The 23385-nt window shown below is 40.1% G+C and overlaps 1 protein-coding gene across 1 annotated transcript; it reads left to right on the top strand.

Annotated features, from left to right (window-relative positions):
* Nucleotides 1–483: 483 nt before the first annotated feature.
* On the top strand, nucleotides 484–10700 carry LOC142734266 (lens fiber membrane intrinsic protein-like). The gene is made up of 4 exons (XM_075849565.1): nucleotides 484–658; nucleotides 1229–1378; nucleotides 10065–10199; nucleotides 10639–10700. Exons 1-4 carry the CDS (start codon nucleotides 484–486, stop codon nucleotides 10698–10700), a joined length of 522 nt encoding a protein of 173 aa, XP_075705680.1.
* Nucleotides 10701–23385: the final 12685 nt, after the last annotated feature.

Raw genomic sequence — 23385 nt, 5'->3', positions numbered from 1 at the left:
TGTGAAATTTGGCAACATTGCTAATCTACAATGTGATAGTGTAGGGGAAGACCATGCGGCTGCTGCGGGGACCTCGAGAGAAGGGGCACAGTCCTGGTTGGTCCCACCTCTTTTTTATTGGGTGGTGAGAACCTACTTAGGACTCCCTTCTTCAGAAGAACTGCATTGTTGGCAAAAATGGGGAAGGGGAATTGTCCCAAGTGTTTTGGAAAGGGAGTGGTGGAAAAAACCCACCAGGCCCTTTCGGCCCCCTGCACCATAATGGCGCATAGTTTGATTTTTGTTACGGCCCTCCTCTCTTCTGTGTATACCAGACCTGCAATAAGTTCCACTCCACCTGTGTATATAAACAGTAAATATCCTTTAATCCGGGAACAATAGGACTTGATAGGTGCTGGATTATCAGATATTCTGGATTATCAGATGATTATAGAAAAGTCTATATGTCACTTGTTTTTGCAGACACCATCTCTTGCTCTCAAGATGTACAGTTTTATGGGTGGCGGTCTCTTCTGCGCCTGCGTGGGTAACATCCTCTTAGTTGTCTCCACCGCCACCGACTACTGGATGCAATATCGACTGTCCGGGGCGTTCGCGCACCAAGGCCTGTGGCGATATTGTGTGACCGGAAAATGCTACATGCAGATGGAGAGCATCGGTACGTAGCCATGGCTCTGGGCTTCCGTTTTCCATCAGGTTGTTAAAATTGATATGCAATTTTTTCTGACATATGTCTGGTTCTGGGAAAGCTGGGTGACGACCAATATGGCCACTATTATAGCTTCCTAGAATCCTAAACAGAAAATCTACAAAGTAATAGAGTGATACTGGTGCTGGGAATACAGCATGACATGACCTGGAAGATGTGAAACTCTGGGGTTTGGGAAAGCTGGGTGACAGTCCCAGTGGGAGCTATGCTGGCGATCATATAGACTGTCACCCAGCTTTCCTAGAAACAGAGCTGAACCTCATACCAGGTCTCCAGCTTAGCTGTAGCTGTATTGTCGATTATAAACTGCGAGAACAAAATTTGCCTCATGATTGATCAGAAAGGCAAGTTACTGCTCTCTCCACTATGCTTTACACTGAAGCTCTGCTTGTTCAGGTTGGATGCTGTGTAAAGGCTCAAGCCCTCTGTAGAGTGAATGTGTGTCCTGTATATGTGTCGGCCCCTATACAATGCAGGGTTTAGTACTTGCCGTAGAGATTATCTATGTCTCTCTTCCAGCGTATTGGAACGCCACACGAGCCTTCATGATCCTGTCCACATTGGCCTGTTTTGCTGGGATCATCGCTGGGATCTTGTCCTTTGCGCATTTCACAACTTTCCAGAAATTTAACAGATCATTTGCTGCAGGCATCATGTTCTTCATCTCCAGTAAGTAAAAACATACACAACGTTCCCATATAACCCCGCACTGTCCACCAAAGAGCAAGAACTTATTACAGGGGTTTTCCCACGGAGAACATTTATCACCTATCCCCAGGATGTCTGAACGCTGGGGGTCCAACCGCTAGGACCCCTCGTGATCACGAGATGGCGGGTCCACAAATCCCCTGTGTGAATGGAGAGTTAGTGACCACTGCGCCATTCACTGCCTGTGGGACTGACAAACATAACCGAGTGCTGAACTCAGATCTCCATCCATAGGGGGCAGTATTATAGTAGTTATATTCTTGTATATAGGGGACAGTATTATAGTAGTTATATTCTTGTATATAGGAGGCAGTATTATAGTAGTTATATTCTTGTATATAGGGGGCAGTATTATAGTAGTTATATTCTTGTATATAGGGAGCAGTATTATAGTAGTTATATTCTTGTATATAGGGGGCAGTATTATAGTAGTTATATTCTTGTATATAGGAGCAGTATTATAGTAGCTATATTCTTGTATATAGGGGACAGTATTATAGTAGTTATATTCTTGTATATAGGGGCAGTATTATAGTAGTTATATTCTTGTATATAGGGGCAGTATTATAGTAGTTATATTCTTGTATATAGGGGCAGTATTATAGTAGTTATATTCTTGTATATAGGAGCAGTATTATAGTAGTTATATTCTTGTATATAGGGGCAGTATTATAGTAGTTATACTCTTGTATATAGGAGCAGTATTATAGTAGTTATATTCCTGTATATAGGGGGCAGTATTATAGTAGTTATATTCTTGTATATAGGAGCAGTATTATAGTAGTTATATTCTTGTATATAGTGGCAGTATTATAGTAGTTATATTCTTGTATATAGGGGCAGTATTATAGTAGTTATATTCTTGTATATAGGGGCAGTATTATAGTAGTTATATTCTTGTATATAGGAGGCATTATTATAGTAGTTATATTCTTGTACATAGGGGGCAGTATTATAGTAGTTATATTCTTGTATATAGGAGCAGTATTATAGTAGTTATATTCTTGTATATAGGGGCAGTATTATAGTAGTTATATTCTTGTATATAGGAGGCATTATTATAGTAGTTATATTCTTGTACATAGGGGGCAGTATTATAGTAGTTATATTCTTGTATATAGGAGCAGTATTATAGTAGTTATATTCTTGTATATAGTGGCAGTATTATAGTAGTTATATTCTTGTATATAGGAGCAGTATTATAGTAGTTATATTCTTGTATATAGGAGCAGTATTATAGTAGTTATATTCTTGTATATAGGGGGCAGTATTATAGTAGTTATATTCTTGTATATAGGGGGCAGTATTAGGGCGGGTTCACACATAGCGGAATTTCACTTAAATTCCGCTGCGGACACTCCGCAGCGTTAATCCGCAGCGGAGCCGTTTCTCCATTGACTTTCACTTTAATTTAGCAGTGTTCGTTTACACGATGCGTACAATTCCGCTGCGGAGCATAGGCTGCGGAGCGGAATTTGGTGTCCGCAGCATGCTCTGTCTGTTGCGGAGCAGTGGCGGACTGGTTGCGGACTCATGGCGGAATTTCTCCATTGACTTCAATGGAGAGTCAAAATTCCGCAATGAATTCCGCAGATCTTATGTGTGCTGCGGAGCGTATTGTTTTTACTACCATGACATTTCTTCATTCTGGCTGGACCTATGTATTTCTAGGTCTACAGCCAGACTGAGGAAGTCAATGGGGCTCCCGTAATGACGGGAGCGTTGCTAGGAGACGTCTGTAAATAGTCACTGTCCAGGGTGCTGAAAGAGTTACGCGATCGGCAGTAACTGTTTCTGCACCCGGGACAGTGACTACCGATCTCAATATACATGTATCTGTAAAAAAAAATATAAGTTCATACTTACCGAGAACTCCCTGCGTCTGTCTCCAGTCCGGCCTCCCAGGATGACGTTTCAGTGTAAGTGACGGCTGCAGCCAATCACAGGCCAAGCACAGGCTGCAGCGGTCACATGGACTGGAGCGTCATCCAGGGAGGTCGGGCCGGATGCCGAAAGAGGGACGCGTCACCAAGACAACGGGCGGTAAGTATGAATTTCTTTGACTTTCACTAGGGAAAGTGCTGTCCCTTCTCTCTATCCTGCACTGAATAGGGAGAAGAGAAGCACTTTTCCTGCAGTCCGCAGCGGCCAGTCCGCATCAATTTTCTGCACATTTTGTGCAGATCCGCTGCAGAATCTGCAACGCAGATTCTGTGCGGCATTGATGCGGACAGTTGCGGAGGAATTCCGCCATGTGTGGTCATGCCCTTATAGTAGTTATATTCTTGTATATAGGAGCAGTATTATAGTAGTTATATTCTTGTATACAGGGGCAGTATTATAGCAGTTATATTCTTGTATATAGTGGCAGTATTATAGTAGTTATATTCTTGTATATAGGGGGCAGTATTATAGTAGTTATATTCTTGTATATAGGGGCAGTATTATAGTAGTTATGTTCTTGTATATAGGAGCAGTATTATAGTAGTTATATTCTTGTATATAGGGAGCAGTATTATAGTAGTTATATTCTTGTATGTAGGGGCAGTATTTTAGTAGTTATATTCTTGTATATAGGGAGCAGTATTATAGTAGTTATATTCTTGTATGTAGGGGCAGTATTTTAGTAGTTATATTCTTGTATCTAGGGGGCAGTATTACAGTAGTTATATTCTTGTATATAGTTGCAGTATTATAGTAGTTATATTCTTGTACATAGGGGGCAGTATTATAGTAGTTATATTCTTGTATATAGGAGCAGTATTATAGTAGTTATATTCTTGTATATAGGAGCCGTATTATAGTAGTTATATTCTTGTATATAGTTGCAGTATTATAGTAGTGATATTCTTGTATATAGGGGGCAGTATTATAGTAGTTATATTCTTGTATATAGGAGCAGTATTATAGTAGTTATACTCTTGTATATAGGGGGCAGTATTATAGTAGTTATATTCCTGTATATAGGGGCAGTATTAAAGTAGTTATAATTTTGTATATAGGGGCAGTATTATAGTAGTTATATTCTTGTATATAGGAGCAGTATTATAGTAGTTATATTTTTGTATATAGGGGCAGTATTATAGTAGTTATATTATTGTATATAGGAGCAGCATTATAGTAGTAATATTCTTGTATATAGGAGGCAGTATTATAGTAGTTATATTCTTGTATATAGGGAGCAGTATTATTGTAGTTATATTCTTGTATATAGGGGCAGTATTATAGTAGTTATATTCTTGTATATAGGAGGCAGTATTATAGTAGTTATATTCTTGTATATAGGAGCAGTATTATAGTAGTTATATTCTTGTATATAGGGGCAGTATTATAGTAGTTATATTCTTGTATATAGGAGCAGTATTATAATAGTTATATTCTTGTATATAGGGGGCAGTATTATAGTAGTTATATTCTTGTATATAGGAGCAGTATTATAGTAGTTATATTCTTGTATATAGAGGCAGTATTATAGTAGTTATATTCTTGTATATAGGAGCAGTATTATAGTAGTTATATTCTTGTATATAGGGGCAGTATTATAGTAGTTATATTCTTGTATATAGGAGGCAGTATTATAGTAGTTATATTCTTGTATATAAGGGGCAGTATTATAGTAGTTATACTCATGTATATAGGAGCAGTATTATAGTAGTTATATTCTTGTATATAGGGGCAGTATTATAGTAGTTATATTCTTGTATATAGGAGGCAGTATTATAGTAGTTATATTCTTGTATATAAGGGGTAGTATTATAGTAGTTATACTCATGTATATAGGAGCAGTATTATAGTAGTTATATTCTTGTATATAGGGGCAGTATTATAGTAGTTATATTCTTGTATATAGGAGGCAGTATTATAGTAGTTATATTCTTGTATATAGGGGCAGTATTATAGTAGTTATATTCTTGTATATAGGGGCAGTATTATAGTAGTTATATTCTTGTATATAGGAGCAGTATTATAGTAGTTATATTCTTGTATATAGGAGCAGTATTATAGTAGTTATATTTTTGTATATAGGGGCAGTATTATAGTAGTTATATTCTTGTATATAGGGGCAGTATTATAGTAGTTATATTCTTGTATATAGGGGCAGTATTATAGTAGTTATATTCTTGTATATAGGGGCAGTATTATAGTAGTTATAATCTTGTATATAGGGAGCAGTATTATAGTAGTTATATTCTTGTATATAGGAGCAGTATTATAGTAGTTATATTCTTGTATATAGGGGCAGTATTATAGTAGTTATACTCTTGTATATAGGAGCAGTATTATAGTAGTTATATTCCTGTATATAGGGGGCAGTATTATAGTAGTTATATTCTTGTATATAGGAGCAGTATTATAGTAGTTATACTCATGTATATAGGAGCAGTATTATAGTAGTTATATTCTTGTATATAGGGGCAGTATTATAGTAGTTATATTCTTGTATATAGGAGGCAGTATTATAGTAGTTATATTCTTGTATATAAGGGGTAGTATTATAGTAGTTATACTCATGTATGTAGGAGCAGTATTATAGTAGTTATATTCTTGTATATAGGGGCAGTATTATAGTAGTTATATTCTTGTATATAGGGGCAGTATTATAGTAGTTATATTCTTGTATATAGGAGCAGTATTATAGTAGTTATATTCTTGTATATAGGAGCAGTATTATAGTAGTTATATTCTTGTATATAGGAGCAGTATTATAGTAGTTATATTCTTGTACATAGGAGGCAGTATTATAGTAGTTATATTCTTGTATATAGGGAGCAGTATTATAGTAGTTATATTCTTGTATATAGGAGGCAGTATTATAGTAGTTATATTCTTGTATATAGGAGCAGTATTATAGTAGTTATATTCTTGTATATAGGAGCAGTATTATAGTAGTTATATTCTTGTATATAGGGGGCAGTATTATAGTATTTATATTCTTGTATATAGGGGGGCAGCATTATAGTAGTTATATTCTTGTATACAGGAGCAGTATTATAGTAGTTATATTCTTGTATATAGGAGCAGTATTATAGTAGTTCTATTCTTGTATACAGGAGCAGTATTATAGTAGTTATATTCTTGTATATAGGGGCAGTATTATAGTAGTTATATTCTTGTATATAGGAGGCAGTATTATAGTAGTTATATTCTTGTATATAGGGGCAGTATTATAGTAGTTATATTCTTGTATATAGGGGCAGTATTATAGTAGTTATATTCTTGTATATAGGAGCAGTATTATAGTAGTTATATTCTTGTATATAGGAGAAGTATTATAGTAGTTATATTTTTGTATATAGGGGCAGTATTATAGTAGTTATATTCTTGTATATAGGGGCAGTATTATAGTAGTTATATTCTTGTATATAGGGGCAGTATTATAGTAGTTATATTCTTGTATATAGGGGCAGTATTATAGTAGTTATAATCTTGTATATAGGGAGCAGTATTATAGTAGTTATATTCTTGTATATAGGAGCAGTATTATAGTAGTTATATTCTTGTATATAGGGGCAGTATTATAGTAGTTATACTCTTGTATATAGGAGCAGTATTATAGTAGTTATATTCCTGTATATAGGGGGCAGTATTATAGTAGTTATATTCTTGTATATAGGAGCAGTATTATAGTAGTTATATTCTTGTATATAGGAGGCATTATTATAGTAGTTATATTCTTGTACATAGGGGCAGTATTATAGTAGTTATATTCTTGTACATAGGAGCAGTATTATAGTAGTTATATTCTTGTATATAGGGGCAGTATTATAGTAGTTATATTCTTGTATATAGGAGCAGTATTATAGTAGTTATATTCTTGTATATAGGAGCAGTATTATAGTAGTTATATTCTTGTATATAGGGGGCAGTATTATAGTAGTTATATTCTTGTATATAGGGGGCAGTATTATAGTAGTTATATTCTTGTATATAGGAGCAGTATTATAGTAGTTATATTCTTGTATACAGGGGCAGTATTATAGCAGTTATATTCTTGTATATAGTGGCAGTATTATAGTAGTTATATTCTTGTATATAGGGGGCAGTATTATAGTAGTTATATTCTTGTATATAGGGGCAGTATTATAGTAGTTATGTTCTTGTATATAGGAGCAGTATTATAGTAGTTATATTCTTGTATATAGGGAGCAGTATTATAGTAGTTATATTCTTGTATGTAGGGGCAGTATTTTAGTAGTTATATTCTTGTATATAGGGAGCAGTATTATAGTAGTTATATTCTTGTATGTAGGGGCAGTATTTTAGTAGTTATATTCTTGTATCTAGGGGGCAGTATTACAGTAGTTATATTCTTGTATATAGTTGCAGTATTATAGTAGTTATATTCTTGTACATAGGGGGCAGTATTATAGTAGTTATATTCTTGTATATAGGAGCAGTATTATAGTAGTTATATTCTTGTATATAGGAGCAGTATTATAGTAGTTATATTCTTGTATATAGTTGCAGTATTATAGTAGTGATATTCTTGTATATAGGGGGCAGTATTATAGTAGTTATATTCTTGTATATAGGGGCAGTATTATAGTAGTTATATTCTTGTATATAGGAGCAGTACTATAGTAGTTATATTCTTGTATATAGGAGCAGTATTATAGTAGTTATACTCTTGTATATAGGGGGCAGTATTATAGTAGTTATATTCCTGTATATAGGGGCAGTATTAAAGTAGTTATATTTTTGTATATAGGGGCAGTATTATAGTAGTTATATTCTTGTATATAGGAGCAGTATTATAGTAGTTATATTTTTGTATATAGGGGCAGTATTATAGTAGTTATATTATTGTATATAGGAGCAGCATTATAGTAGTAATATTCTTGTATATAGGTGGCAGTATTATAGTTGTTATATTCTTGTATATAGGGAACAGTATTATTGTAGTTATATTCTTGTATATAGGGGCAGTATTATAGTAGTTATATTCTTGTATATAGGAGGCAGTATTATAGTAGTTATATTCTTGTATATAGGAGCAGTATTATAGTAGTTATATTCTTGTATATAGGGGCAGTATTATAGTAGTTATATTCTTGTATATAGGAGCAGTATTATAATAGTTATATTCTTGTATATAGGGGGCAGTATTATAGTAGTTATATTCTTGTATATAGGAGCAGTATTATAGTAGTTATATTCTTGTATATAGAGGCAGTATTATAGTAGTTATAGTCTTGTATATAGGAGCAGTATTATAGTAGTTATATTCTTGTATATAGGAGCAGTATTATAGTAGTTATATGCTTGTATATAGGAGGCAGTATTATAGTAGTTATATTCTTGTATATAGGGGGCAGTGTTATAGTAGTTATATTCTTGTATATAGAGGCAGTATTATAGTAGTTATATTCTTGTATATCGGAGGCAGTATTATAGTAGTTATATTCTTGTATATAGGGGCAGTATTATAGTAGTTATATTGTTGTATATAGGAGCAGTATTATAGTAGTTATATTCTTTTATATAGGGGGCAGTATTATAGTAGTTATATTCTTGTATATAGGGGGCAGTATTATAGTAGTTATATTCTTGTATATAGGGGCAGTATTATAGTAGTTATATTCTTGTATATAGGGGGCAGTATTATAGTAGTTATATTCTTGTATATAGGGGCAGTATTATAGTAGTTATATTGTTGTATATAGGAGCAGTATTATAGTAGTTATATTCTTTTATATAGGGGGCAGTATTATAGTAGTTATATTCTTGTATATAGGAGCAGTATTATAGTAGTTATATTCTTGTATATAGGAGACAGTATTATTGTAGTTATATTCTTGTATATAGGGAGCAGTATTATAGTAGTTATATGCTTGTATATAGGAGGCAGTATGAGGGTATGTTCACACGGCCTATTTACGGACGTAAATCGGGCGTTTTTGCCCCGAATTACGCCCGAAAATAGCGCTGACAAACATCTGCCCATTGAAAGCAATGGGCAGACGTTTGTCTGTTCACACGAGGCGTATATTTACGCGCCGCTGTCAAATGACGGCGCGTAAATAGACGCCCGCGTAGAAGAAGTGACCTGTCACTTCTTTGGCCGTAATTGGAGCCACTATTCATTGACTCCAATGAATAGCAGCGCTAATTACGGCCGTAATTGACGCGGCGTTCAAGCGCCTGCACATGCCGGTACGGCTGAAATTACGGGGATGTTTTCAGGCTGAAACATCCCCGTAATTTCAGCCGTTACGGACCCCCGCCGTGTGAACATACCCTTATAGTAGTTATACTTTTGTGCATAGGTGGCAGTATTTTACACAGAGTGTTTTCAGCCGTTGTTCGGACCGTAAACGTCCCGAAAAACGGCTGAAGTATCGGAAGCAGAACGCCTCCAAACATCTGCCCATTGATTTCAGTGGGAAAAACGCCGTTCTGTTCCGACGGGGCGTTTTTACGTGGCAGGTCACTTCTTCAGCTGTTTATGTAGCTGTCTTTTATAGACTCTAGAGAAAAACAGCTCCAAATACGGCCGTTAAAAACGCTGCGAATAACGCGACTTTGATTTAAAAATGGCTGAAAATCAGGAGCTGTTTTCCCTTGAAAACAGCTCCGTATTTTGAGGCGTTTTTATTTTATGTGTGCACAGAGCCTTATACTGACACTTTCATCTTTATGTCCACAGCTCTTTTTGTGCTCCTGGCGATGGCGATTTACACTGGAGTAACGGTAAATTTTCTGGGAAAGCGGTTTGGCGACTGGCGTTTCTCTTGGTCCTACATCTTGGGCTGGGTAGCTTTGCTTATGACCTTCTTTGCAGGTAAGTTCTGAGAACAAGTAACAGTGGATATCAGCTGTAGAAAAAGGCTGGAGCTACATGGAAAAAAATGTCATATGCCTTAGTTTGTTACACTGTATCAGTGCAGTTAAAAAGTATCAGTATGTAGTGAAGTCTATTTGGATAACAGAGCGGTGCCTAGATGGGATATAATTGGAGTAAACTCTTCGTATTGGGACGTTTCAGCCTCTCGATGTAAACAAGAATGTATCTATCCACTGACAGCAAGCACGGATCTTGGAAATGGTTAGAAATTGAAGTAACAGAACTTTTCATTATACAGTAATTCTATTACCATAATCGCCCGTCACATTCTTCATATATGTTGGTGCCATATAAAGATTATTAATATTACATGAGTCTTGTTTTGCGCATTTCTCCATCTTCCCTGCTCATTTTTCACGCTTTTTTCTGTTTGCAGGAATATTTTACATGTGCGCCTATCGAATGCACGAATGTCGGAGAGTATCCGGACCACGTTAAAATGGCGGGACTGGTAATAAAGACAGTTCTACGGGAAGATGTTCAGTATCGGTTTCCCCCCGTCTTCCAGAATGACGACAAGATGGTGACAAGACCCTGAGCACACTGGACCCCATACAACCATATGCATATATATACACAGGACCCGATCCACGGCGCTGGGTTAGGTTTATATACATTAAAGAGCATTCCCCCTATTTCACCAGTCCATAGTACTCAGCTTTTCCTTCGTTTTATCTATTTCTGGGAAAGCTGGGTGTCAACCATTACGGCCTTTATAGATCACATAGAGGTTGTTACTCGGCTTTACTAGCCTTCTGAACTGCTAACTAGTCTAGTTATGTAGTAATATACCCTCATTACTAGGATGATTTGTCTTTCAGGACTCTGGGAAAGCTGGGTGACAACTCTAATGGAAGCTGTCAGTTTGTTAAATATTTTATTTAACCGTTCCTTAGTTGTCTCTGTTTCTGGAAAAGTTTGGTGACACACAGTAAGACCTTTACACCTTCCATAGGGGTTGGCACCCAGCTTTACTAGCCTCCTGAATGGCAATCTTGTCACGTTATGCTAAGATACATCACCCGTTTACTCACTACTATGCTAATTTGTTCGTTAGGACTCTATGAAAGCTGAGTCATGACAAATATGGCCATTGTTACAGCATATTCCACCCAGCTTTCCTAGAATTCTGAATGGCAAATCTGCCTCCATATGAATCAATATTGGAGAGGGGTGTATTTGTACCTAACTAACCATTCAGGAATCTGGAAAAGCTGGCTGACAAAGGACATTGGGAACCATAATGGCGGCTATACTGGTTTCTATCCGGCTTTTCCAGAAACATATGTAACTAAGAAAATGCGGAATATAATTTTTTAAAAGGCAGATGAGAACGACGCCTTTTGATGGGGATTTTAGTTATTTTTAAGGGTTAATCCTCATTAAATGGAGAGATAAAATTGATGGAATATCCTTAATAGCTGATCGGTGGGGGTCTGACGCTTGACACCCCCCGATCAACTGTTTTGAAGGGGCTCCGGCGCTGGTGCGAGCGCTGCTTCTCCTTTATCGCTCACGCTGCTCAATAAACGTCAACACACTTAAAGCGGCGGTTCACAGTATTACAGCCGTTCACCGATTCAAATAAGTAGGAGAAGGCTGCAATACTGTGAACCACCACTATAAGTGTGTCGGCGCTCTACAGTACGGAGCAGTGAAAGGAATAAAGAGGACACAGAACTCGCACACGCACCGCGGCCCCTTCAAAACAGCTGATCGGGGGCGCCGGGACTCGTATCCCGACCAATCACATATTTAAGGCCTGTCCTGAGGATATTACACACATTTTTTTCTCTCCGGAGAACTCCTTTAAGGATGAATTGTCCATAATTTCAAAGCTCTTTTTAGCTGGTGCGGATCATTTACTGGTTTGATTCTTCGCTGTGTGACATGAGATCTTCAGCATGAAAATAAAACATCTCCAACCAGGGATGGGCGTTCATTACACTGCTGCTTTTTTGGGGCAAATTTCCAAAACCTGATGGGCAGCCGACGGCCATTATTTTACGAGAGCTGCGGGAATTTATTAGGATTTGGTGGAATGATCAAAAAGTGTCGCCAAAGTAACCAATCACCTTCTAGAACAGTGCGCCCTGACCTGTGGCTCTCCAGGCTGTCAGGACATGATGGGAGTTGTAGTCTTGAAAGAGCTGGTGAGCCACAAGTTCTAGAGTTAGGGCGGGTTCACACATAGCGGAATTTCACTTAAATTCCGCTGCGGACACTCCGCAGCGTTAATCCGCAGCGGAGCCGTTTCTCCATTGACTTTCACTTTAATTTAGCAGTGTTCGTTTACACGATGCGTACAATTCCGCTGCGGAGCAGAGGCTGCGGAGCGGAATTTGGTGTCCGCAGCATGCTCTGTCTGTTGCGGAGCAGTGGCGGACTCATGGCGGAATTTCTCCATTGACTTCAATGGAGATTCAAAGTTCCGCAATGAAGTCCGCAGCTGTCATGCACATGTCATGTGTGCTGCGGATGCGTCTTGCTTTTTTAACTTGACATTTCTTCATTCTGGCTGGACCTATGTATTTCTAGGTCTACAGCCAGACTGAGGAAGTCAATGGGGCTCCCGTAATGACGGGAGCGTTGCTAGGAGACGTCAGTAAATAGTCACTGTCCAGGGTGCTGAAAGAGTTAAGCGATCGGCAGTAACTGTTTCTGCACCCGGGACAGTGACTACCGATCTCAATATACATGTATCTGTAAAAAAATATATAAGTTCATACTTACCGAGAACTCCCTGGGTCTGTCTCCAGTCCGGCCTCCCAGGATGACGATTCAGTGTAAGTGACGGCTGCAGCCAATCACAGGCCAAGCACAGGCTGCAGCGGTCACATGGACTGGAGCGTCATCCAGGGAGGTCGGGCTGGATGCCGAAGGAGGGACGCGTCACCAAGACAACGGCCGGTAAGTATGAAAGTCGTTTACTTTCACTAGGGAAAGTGCTGTCCCTTCTCTCTATCCTGCACTGATAGGGAGAAGAGAAGCACTTTTCCTGCAGTCCGCAGCGGCCAGTCCGCATCAATGTACTGCACATTTTGTGCAGATCCGCAGCAGAATCTGCAACGCAGATTCTGTGCGGCATGGATGCGGACAGTTGCGGAGGAATTCCGCCATGTGTGGTCATGCCCTTATGTCGAATGGGCGGATTATCAATTGTGCGGGGAGGGATCCTGTAATGAAAGGTCAATAAAGTTTATTAAATATTGTGCACAAAGTGATGGGCATCTTATATGTCAAAAAACAAAAAAATGTGCACAATTTTTGAGTCCTCTTATTCTATCTGGTTGTTACAAATTCTTTAAAACTCTTTACTCTGTGTGGCAACCAATATGGCAACCATTAGAGCCCCCTTTGGGATTTTCACTCAGCTTTCTTAGCCTCCTGAATGGCAAACCTGTCTAGTAACGCAGAGATATATCCTCTATCCTCATCACTAAATAACTACACCAATGCTAGGAAAGCAGAGTGACAACCCCGGGGTGAGCTGCCAATTTCTTACAAATTCTATTCAAATGTTTCTGGAAAAGCTGGGTGACAGCCCGTATGGCAATCATTATGGCGCTCAATGTTGTGATCACCCAGCTTTCCTAGAGACCTGCATGATTAATCATTGCGTTATATTTGAGTGGGATATATCATTGCATTCTGCCATTCAGGAACCTAGGAAAGCTGGGTGAACACATTTGGGAGCTGTACAGGCTGACGTATTCATTTCTATTCTGCTTTCCCATAAACGTAACCATGGCTGAACAGAAGTGGACACCTCGGGGGCTCGCAGTCATTGGGATTTTTTTTTTATGTTAAGCAGAAATGTTATCATCTAATAAATGCGGTGACAACCACTAACAATTTCAAAAAAGACGGGAGTTGTCAAAGCCCCGCCCCTGAGGATTTTAATTGTACTTTAAAGGAATATTATAAGTACAACTGACCACTGTATAATGCCTCATGCAGGTCTTGAGAGGGCGGAGCCTGACAGTGATTGACAGAAGAGAAAATCCCTGTCATGCTCCGCCCCCTCTGATCCTGCACTAGTCATAAGACAGTGTATAATTATTGCTGAGAGTGGTCCTTTAATGACTCTGATTTCCCTTGGAAATATTATTGAGATTTTGTGAAAGACCCTCCACAGACTACAGGTAAATCTGTGCGCCCTTGGCTTGGTACCCAATAAATGACCTAATCTGCAAATTAGGATCTGCTTTATTAAAATCAAACTAAAGTAAAAAGTAGTAAGAGGGAGATTTACAAACTTGTTACATACATTTTGCATTTATAAAACAGATATTGGAGGGAGAGAGGAAAGTAGTCTGATCTATTAATATACATTTAAATTGACAATTGAACTAAAATTCAATGGTGCAATCGAGTATGTCCCCCTAGAAGAAGCCAGAACCAGAATGCTGGCGAAACGCGCGTCGGGTGCTTAGAACTTTTTTATATCCATGGTGTAACATATGGCTCTAGCTGTGCAGCATAAATCAATCGGTCACTAGTCTAGCAACACTCTCTAACTGGACCCACTGACAGCCGTCAGCTGTCCCACTAGCACAACGGTGCAGCTCGTAACACACCCCGCTGTGTCTCACACCAGCAGCTGGGTGTGATCTACCTCTTACCTGCCGCATCGACTGCTGATCGCCGTTGAATTCTATCGCGCGGTCCCCTCCACGCTGCTGCCCCGTCCACCTGCGGGAGTAGAGCGCGGTCCTCGCCTTGCAAGACTGTCCTTCTCTTGCAGGGATATCCCGTTCGTGTAGCGCTCAGTTTCCTGCCGTCTTGCTCTCAGGCACAGCGTACACGCTGGGTCTCGCACTGTCGGGAGCAGAGCCTGACACTTGGACGGCTCATTGACATTGCTGTACCGGCTGACAGCTGGGCGCTGTTGCACTGTGTCGGCCACGGCTGTCCACCACGCTGCTGCTCCGGCACCCAGGAGCGCCATCGTGAGAGAGCAGTCGGCTGGTACATATCCACACCGTGCTGTATGCCAACCGCACGGCAACGCACTTATTAACACATGTTAGAATTTAATTATAGTGAGACAGTCTGACAGTACACTTGACTGTCTACTATTGTGATACAATTGACATGCTCACTGACCATCTTTGGAGGGTCCCTCACGGCTTATTGTTATGACGGCAGCCTAAACCCATTCATAGTGCGCTCCTTGCTAGCCCAGGCAGCACAGAATTATGTGCCTGCCACTGTGACCGAAGCTGGCAGCACACAATTTAATGTGAATTCACAGCACCATAAATTGCTACACTGGTTATATGGCCAAAGAGTATGCGAGTTTGGGGGTCACTCACACATACTCGATTGCAACATTGAATTTTAGTTCAATTGTAAATTTTAATGTATATTAATAAAAGTTACATATTAAATATAGATCAGACTATTTTCCTCTCTCCCTCGCTTCCTCCAACATATAACTTACTTAGGTGGTGCACACCAATGTGATCTATCTTCTATACCACTGTGTGATAGGTGGTCCTCCACACATTTCTCCCATTTATAAAATATCTGTTGTTATTAAGAGACATAATTAGCAAATGAATAAAATAATAAAGAATTAATTTGTGACTCCACACATATATTTGCATATATGATTTTCTGATACAGAGCTCCAAATCCCCTGCATTGACATAGAACAAAAAATTCTAAGATTCTATCTGCCTGCACCTGCCACTAGAGGGAGCTAGCGCTCTTACTGTGTACTGTTTTGTATATAAGCAGTTTGCTCCCTCTAGTGGCAGCTGCAGACATACAGACCTTTATCATTTTTAGTTCTACATCTATGCAGGGGATTTGGAGCTCTGTATCAGAAAAGCATGATACTTCACTGCAGCTGTTCATGCTAAAATACAGGATAAGCCCAGGAATTGAAGGGTGAGGTTATTTTCCTCTGGCCCCTTGATGGGGACTTTGGTGGGCTTCTTTATTATAAGATACAATTTTTTTTAGGGTGCATCTAACAATTTAAGAAAAAATGATTTTGATTGCTCTCGAGAGCTGTGACAACCATCACGTCTGCCATCACAGAGTCGAGGGCTTATGCTCTGTTAGTCAGGACTTTTCTGTTCTGTCTTCAAGTTTTTGGGCGAATTTCCCTTTAAATGTGTGATGCCTTGTAAGCTGCTCCAGCCATGAGGTCTCCAGAAGAGGTATGCCCCTTTAAGAGACCACGATGCTGGTGGGTGCCGCTGTGGTTCCTGGGTACGGCGGTGGACTAGTGTTGCTGCTTATCATATTTCCTAGTATGGTGGAAGGTTTGTCGGGTTCTAGAAAAGCATGAACTAAACTCACGATACCTGCGAAGAAGAAACAATGGGATCAGTCATCAGACGTCTGCGCCACGTAGGGTCCCATTGCTGCTAAACAAAGAAAATGCTCCATCGCCAGTCCTTGATCATGTCCCTGATCTTTCCCTGAAACATCATGCCCACCCCTGCACCCAGGGAGACCTGTCTGCTATCTGATATGCCATTCATTACCCCAGAACCAATGCATCTTATTTAAAGAGAACCTTTCTCCTCCCCATACACGAGCAGCTGAGTGCAGGATCTAATGGGCAGGGCTGTACAGACCCTGGGGCACTTTACATTTTTTTTCTACCTCCCTCCGTTATTTAGATATCGGTGCCGTTATATTTGGTGCCCGATATTTAAATAACCCCCTGAACAGTCAACAGGGCGTGTAATTAGCAAAGGGGCGTGTAACATGGCTGTGACACTGTCCAATCAGCTACGGACAGTGTCTCAGCAAGAGCTAGAGAGAGGAGAGCGCGCGCACGTGTGTGTGTGTGTGTGTGCGCGCGCAGCTCCGCTGCCACCACGTTACAGAAGAGGAGAAGAAGGTCAATTCTTCTTCTGTTCCACGGCGGCGGGAGTATCTTCAGCAGCGGCATTGGAGCTGTACGCGCGTGCGGGCGTACGTGCGCGCTCTCACTTACTCTTCAGCACTCGGCAGACAAGGACAAGACTGTGATCTCATGCAAGAGACCGCATGGTCTTGTTCAGCTCGTCTGCCGAGAGCTAAAGAGTGAGAGCGTGCGCGCGCTCTCCTCTCCCCAGCTCTTGCTGTGACGCTGTCCGTAGCTGATTGGACAGTGCCACAGCCATGTTACACGCCCCTTGCTATTTACACGCCCCGTTGACTGTTCAGGGGGTTATTTAAATATCGGGCGCCAAATATAACGGCACCGATATCTAAAAAACGGAGGAAGATAGGAAAAAAATGTAAAGTGCCCCAGAGTTTGTGCAGCCCTGCCCATTACATGCTGCATTCAGCTCCACATGTATGGGCAAGTGAAAGGTTCTCTTTAAAGGGGCAATTCCATGTTTTGCAGCAGCGGCATACCCTGCACAGGTGCCCTCTATAAACTTGCATTTGACCGCTGGTTCCCTTAAAAATGGAGCTATCAATCTTTGGGACAGGTAAAGTTTCCTTTCCCATGTTGCCCCACATCTCATGTAGGAGGCCCCTTCCGTCATCTATCCCTTCCCGATACTGGTTCTAACGTTTTTTCAAAAAAATTCTTATACCTACCGGACACAAGCACCAGACTTGTACCAAGCCAACCTATTGCGAAGCCGTATAAAAAGTCCGCCCGATCTGAGGCCAACGTAAAGAAAACGGTGGCAGAAATCATCCCAGCAATTCCAAGCAGCGCTGAAAGAAATGCAAAAATGTTCTGTCACTTGTTGTGCCGTTTCCCTTACTTCAATACTTAGGATTTTGGGTTACAGATGTAGCCATCTTTATCTTGGCTTTTAACACATTAAATACAAAGTGGCAAGAAACTTTAACTGGACTTCAATGGCTTTTGTTGTGTGATATCACGCTGCGGCACGTTATCAGTCAAGATAAAGATGGCTACATCTGTACATGATGTTTTCCACTACATTAAGAATGATGGTTCCGTTACCAAAGAGCAGTGCATTGTGGGATTACAGATGAACCAGTGGTAACCAGCGAATTATGAAATAAGCTTTGGATGTAAATAGATAGAAAAAAACCTTCTAATAAGTAAAAATCTGTACAATATCAATAAAGAAAATATTTACAATGTCACTTATCTGTGTTTTCTACATACAGTGCTCCATGTGATAGCTATATACAGTGCTCATGGGATAGCTATATACAGTGCTCATGGGATAGCTGTATACAGTGCTCATGGGATAGCTATCAGTGCTCATGGGATAGCTATATACAGTGCTCATGGGATAGCTATATACAGTGCTCATGTGATAGCTATATACAGTGCTCATGGGATAGCTATATACAGTGCTCATGTGATAGCTATATACAGTGCTCATGGGATAGCTGTATACAGTGCTCATGGGATAGCTGTATACAGTGCTCATGGGATAGCTGTATACAGTGCTCATGGGATAGCTATATACAGTGCTCATGTGATAGCTGTATACAGTGTTCATTTGATAGCTATATACAGTGCTCATGTGATAGCTATATACAGTGCTCATGTGATAGCTATATACAGTGCTCATGGGATAGCTATATACAGTGCTCATGGGATAGCTGTATACAGTGCTCATGGGATAGCTATATACAGTGCTCATGGGATAGCTATATACAGTGCTCATGGGATAGCTATATACAGTGCTCCATGTGATAGCTATATACAGTGCTCATGTGATAGCTATATACAGTGCTCATGGGATAGCTGTATACAGTGCTCATGGGATAGCTGTATACAGTGCTCATGGGATAGCTATCAGTGCTCATGTGATAGCTATATACAGTGCTCATGGGATAGCTATATACAGTGCTCATGTGATAGCTATATACAGTGCTCATGGGATAGCTATATACAGTGCTCATGTGATAGCTATATACAGTGCTCATGGGATAGCTGTATACAGTGCTCATGGGATAGCTGTATACAGTGCTCATGGGATAGCTATATACAGTGCTCATGTGATAGCTGTATACAGTGTTCATTTGATAGCTATATACAGTGCTCATGTGATAGCTATATACAGTGCTCATGTGATAGCTATATACAGTGCTCATGGGATAGCTATATACAGTGCTCATGGGATAGCTGTATACAGTGCTCATGGGATAGCTATATACAGTGCTCATGGGATAGCTATATACAGTGCTCATGGGATAGCTATATACAGTGCTCCATGTGATAGCTATATACAGTGCTCATGTGATAGCTATATACAGTGCTCATGGGATAGCTATATACAGTGCTCATGGGATAGCTGTATACAGTGCTCATGGGATAGCTATCAGTGCTCATGGGATAGCTATATACAGTGCTCATGGGATAGCTATATACAGTGCTCATGTGATAGCTATATACAGTGCTCATGGGATAGCTATATACAGTGCTCATGTGATAGCTATATACAGTGCTCATGGGATAGCTGTATACAGTGCTCATGGGATAGCTGTATACAGTGCTCATGGGATAGCTATATACAGTGCTCATGTGATAGCTGTATACAGTGTTCATTTGATAGCTATATACAGTGCTCATGTGATAGCTATATACAGTGCTCATGTGATAGCTATATACAGTGCTCATGGGATAGCTATATACAGTGCTCATGGGATAGCTGTATACAGTGCTCATGGGATAGCTATATACAGTGCTCATGGGATAGCTATATACAGTGCTCATGGGATAGCTATATACAGTGCTCCATGTGATAGCTATATACAGTGCTCATGTGATAGCTATATACAGTGCTCATGGGATAGCTGTATACAGTGCTCATGGGATAGCTGTATACAGTGCTCATGGGATAGCTATCAGTGCTCATGGGATAGCTATCAGTGCTCATGTGATAGCTATATACAGTGCTCATGGGATAGCTATATACAGTGCTCATGTGATAGCTATATACAGTGCTCATGGGATAGCTATATACAGTGCTCATGTGATAGCTATATACAGTGCTCATGGGATAGCTGTATACAGTGCTCATGGGATAGCTGTATACAGTGCTCATGGGATAGCTATATACAGTGCTCATGTGATAGCTGTATACAGTGTTCATTTGATAGCTATATACAGTGCTCATGTGATAGCTATATACAGTGCTCATGTGATAGCTATATACAGTGCTCATGGGATAGCTATATACAGTGCTCATGGGATAGCTGTATACAGTGCTCATGGGATAGCTATATACAGTGCTCATGGGATAGCTATATACAGTGCTCATGGGATAGCTATATACAGTGCTCATGGGATAGCTATATACAGTGCTCCATGTGATAGCTATATACAGTGCTCATGTGATAGCTATATACAGTGCTCATGGGATAGCTATATACAGTGCTCATGGGATAGCTGTATACAGTGCTCATGGGATAGCTATCAGTGCTCATGTGATAGCTATATACAGTGCTCATGGGATAGCTATATACAGTGCTCATGTGATAGCTATATACAGTGCTCATGGGATAGCTATATACAGTGCTCATGTGATAGCTATATACAGTGCTCATGGGATAGCTGTATACAGTGCTCATGGGATAGCTGTATACAGTGCTCATGGGATAGCTATATACAGTGCTCATGTGATAGCTGTATACAGTGTTCATTTGATAGCTATATACAGTGCTCATGTGATAGCTATATACAGTGCTCATGTGATAGCTATATACAGTGCTCATGGGATAGCTATATACAGTGCTCATGGGATAGCTGTATACAGTGCTCATGGGATAGCTATATACAGTGCTCATGGGATAGCTATATACAGTGCTCATGGGATAGCTATATACAGTGCTCATGGGATAGCTATATACAGTGCTCATGGGATAGCTATATACAGTGCTCATGTGATAGCTATATACAGTGCTCATGTGATAGCTATATACAGTGCTCATGTGATAGCTATATACAGTGCTCATGTGATAGCTGTTTTATCTATATACAGTTCCATGATAATCACTTTAGATACGTAATAATCCAGATGTGACTATTTATTCTTACCGTTAAAGAGACATACTTTTCCAATTATTTTCTTACTATCCGCTTCGTCAGCCCAAAGGGTCAGTATAACGTAAAGAGCGGTCAAAATGTCCAATATCAGGAAGAACACGAAGAAGACCTTGGCGTGGACTTAATGAGAGAGAGAAAAAGAGAGAAGATATTACATAAAGGCGAGAGATGACGACACATAAGATGACGAGACGTATAGAAACTAGTGCAAGGCAGCCTATATTTTTATCCATTGTGCATAGGTTCAATAAGAAGCATATGGGAGGGGCGGGGCTATTGGGTCAAACTCCACCCCCTCGACCCATAGTTATTTTTGCCGGTGCCCCCTAATGGCGGTAAATGGATGAACTAAGTCAAGTCAAGACAATTTGTTATATAGGAAAGTGTATGGAGACCTAAAGGAGAGATCAGTCCTGTTGGACATGGCAGAGGTGCCGTTCAGGACACTAGAGAAGCTGGGTGACAACCTCAGCGGGCGGTGGAATGGTGGCCATATTGGTTGTGACCCGGCTTCTCCAGATATAAATAAGTGACTGACACTTTAGTATTTTAGGAGGAATTTCTCTACGTTTTGAGGCTTTCTGATGACAACTTACTAATATAGGAGTGGGATACACAGACTTGTGCGTTGCAGGCTTTCCAGATTCCGGCATATTGGCCGTTTACAGTGGAAACCCATTCATTTGTGGATATGGCGATGAGGATGAAGAGACTGCTGAGAGCCAACATGATCCCCACCGAGAGTCTCAGCCCATAGGACACCGAACGGCTGAAAAGGAACAGAAAATATAGAAATGTCATCCAAAGCAACTATACAGTAATCTCCAGGGACAGTGTGTGCTGAGCCGTGTATCTAATCCTATCATGTGTGATACTGTCTGCTGAGCTGTGTATCTAATCCTATCATGTGTGATACTGTGTGCTGAGCCATGTATCTAATCCTATCATGTGTGATACTGTCTGCTGAGCTGTGTATCTAATTCTATCATGTGTGATACTGTCTGCTGAGCCGTGTATCTAATCCTATCATGTGTGATACTGTCTGCTGAGCCGTGTATCTAATCAGATCATGTGTGATACTGTCTGCTGAGCCGTGTATCTAATCCTATCATGTGTGATACTGTGTGCTGAGCCGTGTATCTAATCCTATAATGTGTGATACTGTCTGCTGAGCTGTGTATCTAATCCTATCATGTGTGATACTGTCTGCTGAGCTGTGTATCTAATCCTATCATGTGTGATACTGTGTGCTGAGCCATGTATCTAATCCTATCATGTGTGATACTGTCTGCTGAGCTGTGTATCTAATTCCATCATGTGTGATACTGTCTGCTGAGCCGTGTATCTAATCCTATCATGTGTGATACTGTCTGCTGAGCCGTGTATCTAATCCTATCATATGTGATACTGTCTGCTGAGCTGTGTATCTAATTCTATCATGTGTGATACTGTCTGCTGAGCCGTGTATCTAATCCTATCATGTGTGATACTGTCTGCTGAGCCGTGTATCTAATCCTATCATGTGTGATACTGTGTGCTGAGCCGTGTATCTAATCCTATCATGTGTGATACTGTGTGCTGAGCCGCGTATCTAATCCTATAATGTGTGATACTGTCTGCTGAGCTGTGTATCTAATCCTATCATGTGTGATACTGTCTGCTGGGCTGTGTATCTAATCCTATCATGTGTCATACTGTCTGCTGAGCTGTGTATCTAATCCTATCATGTGTGATACTGTCTGCTGAGCCACTGTATCTAATCCTATCATGTGTGATACTGTGTGCTGAGCCGCGTATCTAATCCTATAATGTGTGATACTGTGTGCTGAGCCGTGTATCTAATCCTATCATGTGTGATACTGTCTGCTGAGCCACTGTATCTAATCCTATCATGTGTGATACTGTGTGCTGAGCCGCGTATCTAATCCTATCATGCGTGATACTGTCTGCTGAGCCTCTGTATCTAATCCTATTATGTGTAATACTGTCTGCTGAGCTGTGTATCTAATCCTATCATGTGTGATACTGTCTGCTGGGCTGTGTATCTAATCCTATCATGTGTGATACTGTTTGCTGAGCTGTGTATCTAATCCTATCATGTGTGATACTGTCTGCTGAGCCTCT

The sequence above is a fragment of the Rhinoderma darwinii genome, unplaced genomic scaffold (genome assembly GCF_050947455.1).
Source record: "Rhinoderma darwinii isolate aRhiDar2 unplaced genomic scaffold, aRhiDar2.hap1 Scaffold_972, whole genome shotgun sequence".
Lineage (NCBI taxonomy): Eukaryota > Metazoa > Chordata > Amphibia > Anura > Rhinodermatidae > Rhinoderma > Rhinoderma darwinii.
This window is presented reverse-complemented; position numbering and strand designations above follow the sequence as displayed.

Bases quoted from the DNA above. Each gene is read 5' to 3' on its own strand.
- LOC142734266 (XM_075849565.1), top strand. From the start codon at position 484: ATGTACAGTTTTATGGGTGGCGGTCTCTTCTGCGCCTGCGTGGGTAAC. The intron at 1,379-10,064 runs GTAAGTAAAAAC...TTATGTCCACAG, and splicing joins CATCATGTTCTTCATCTCCA to CTCTTTTTGTGCTCCTGGCG. The intron at 10,200-10,638 runs GTAAGTTCTGAG...TTCTGTTTGCAG, and splicing joins GCTTATGACCTTCTTTGCAG to GAATATTTTACATGTGCGCC.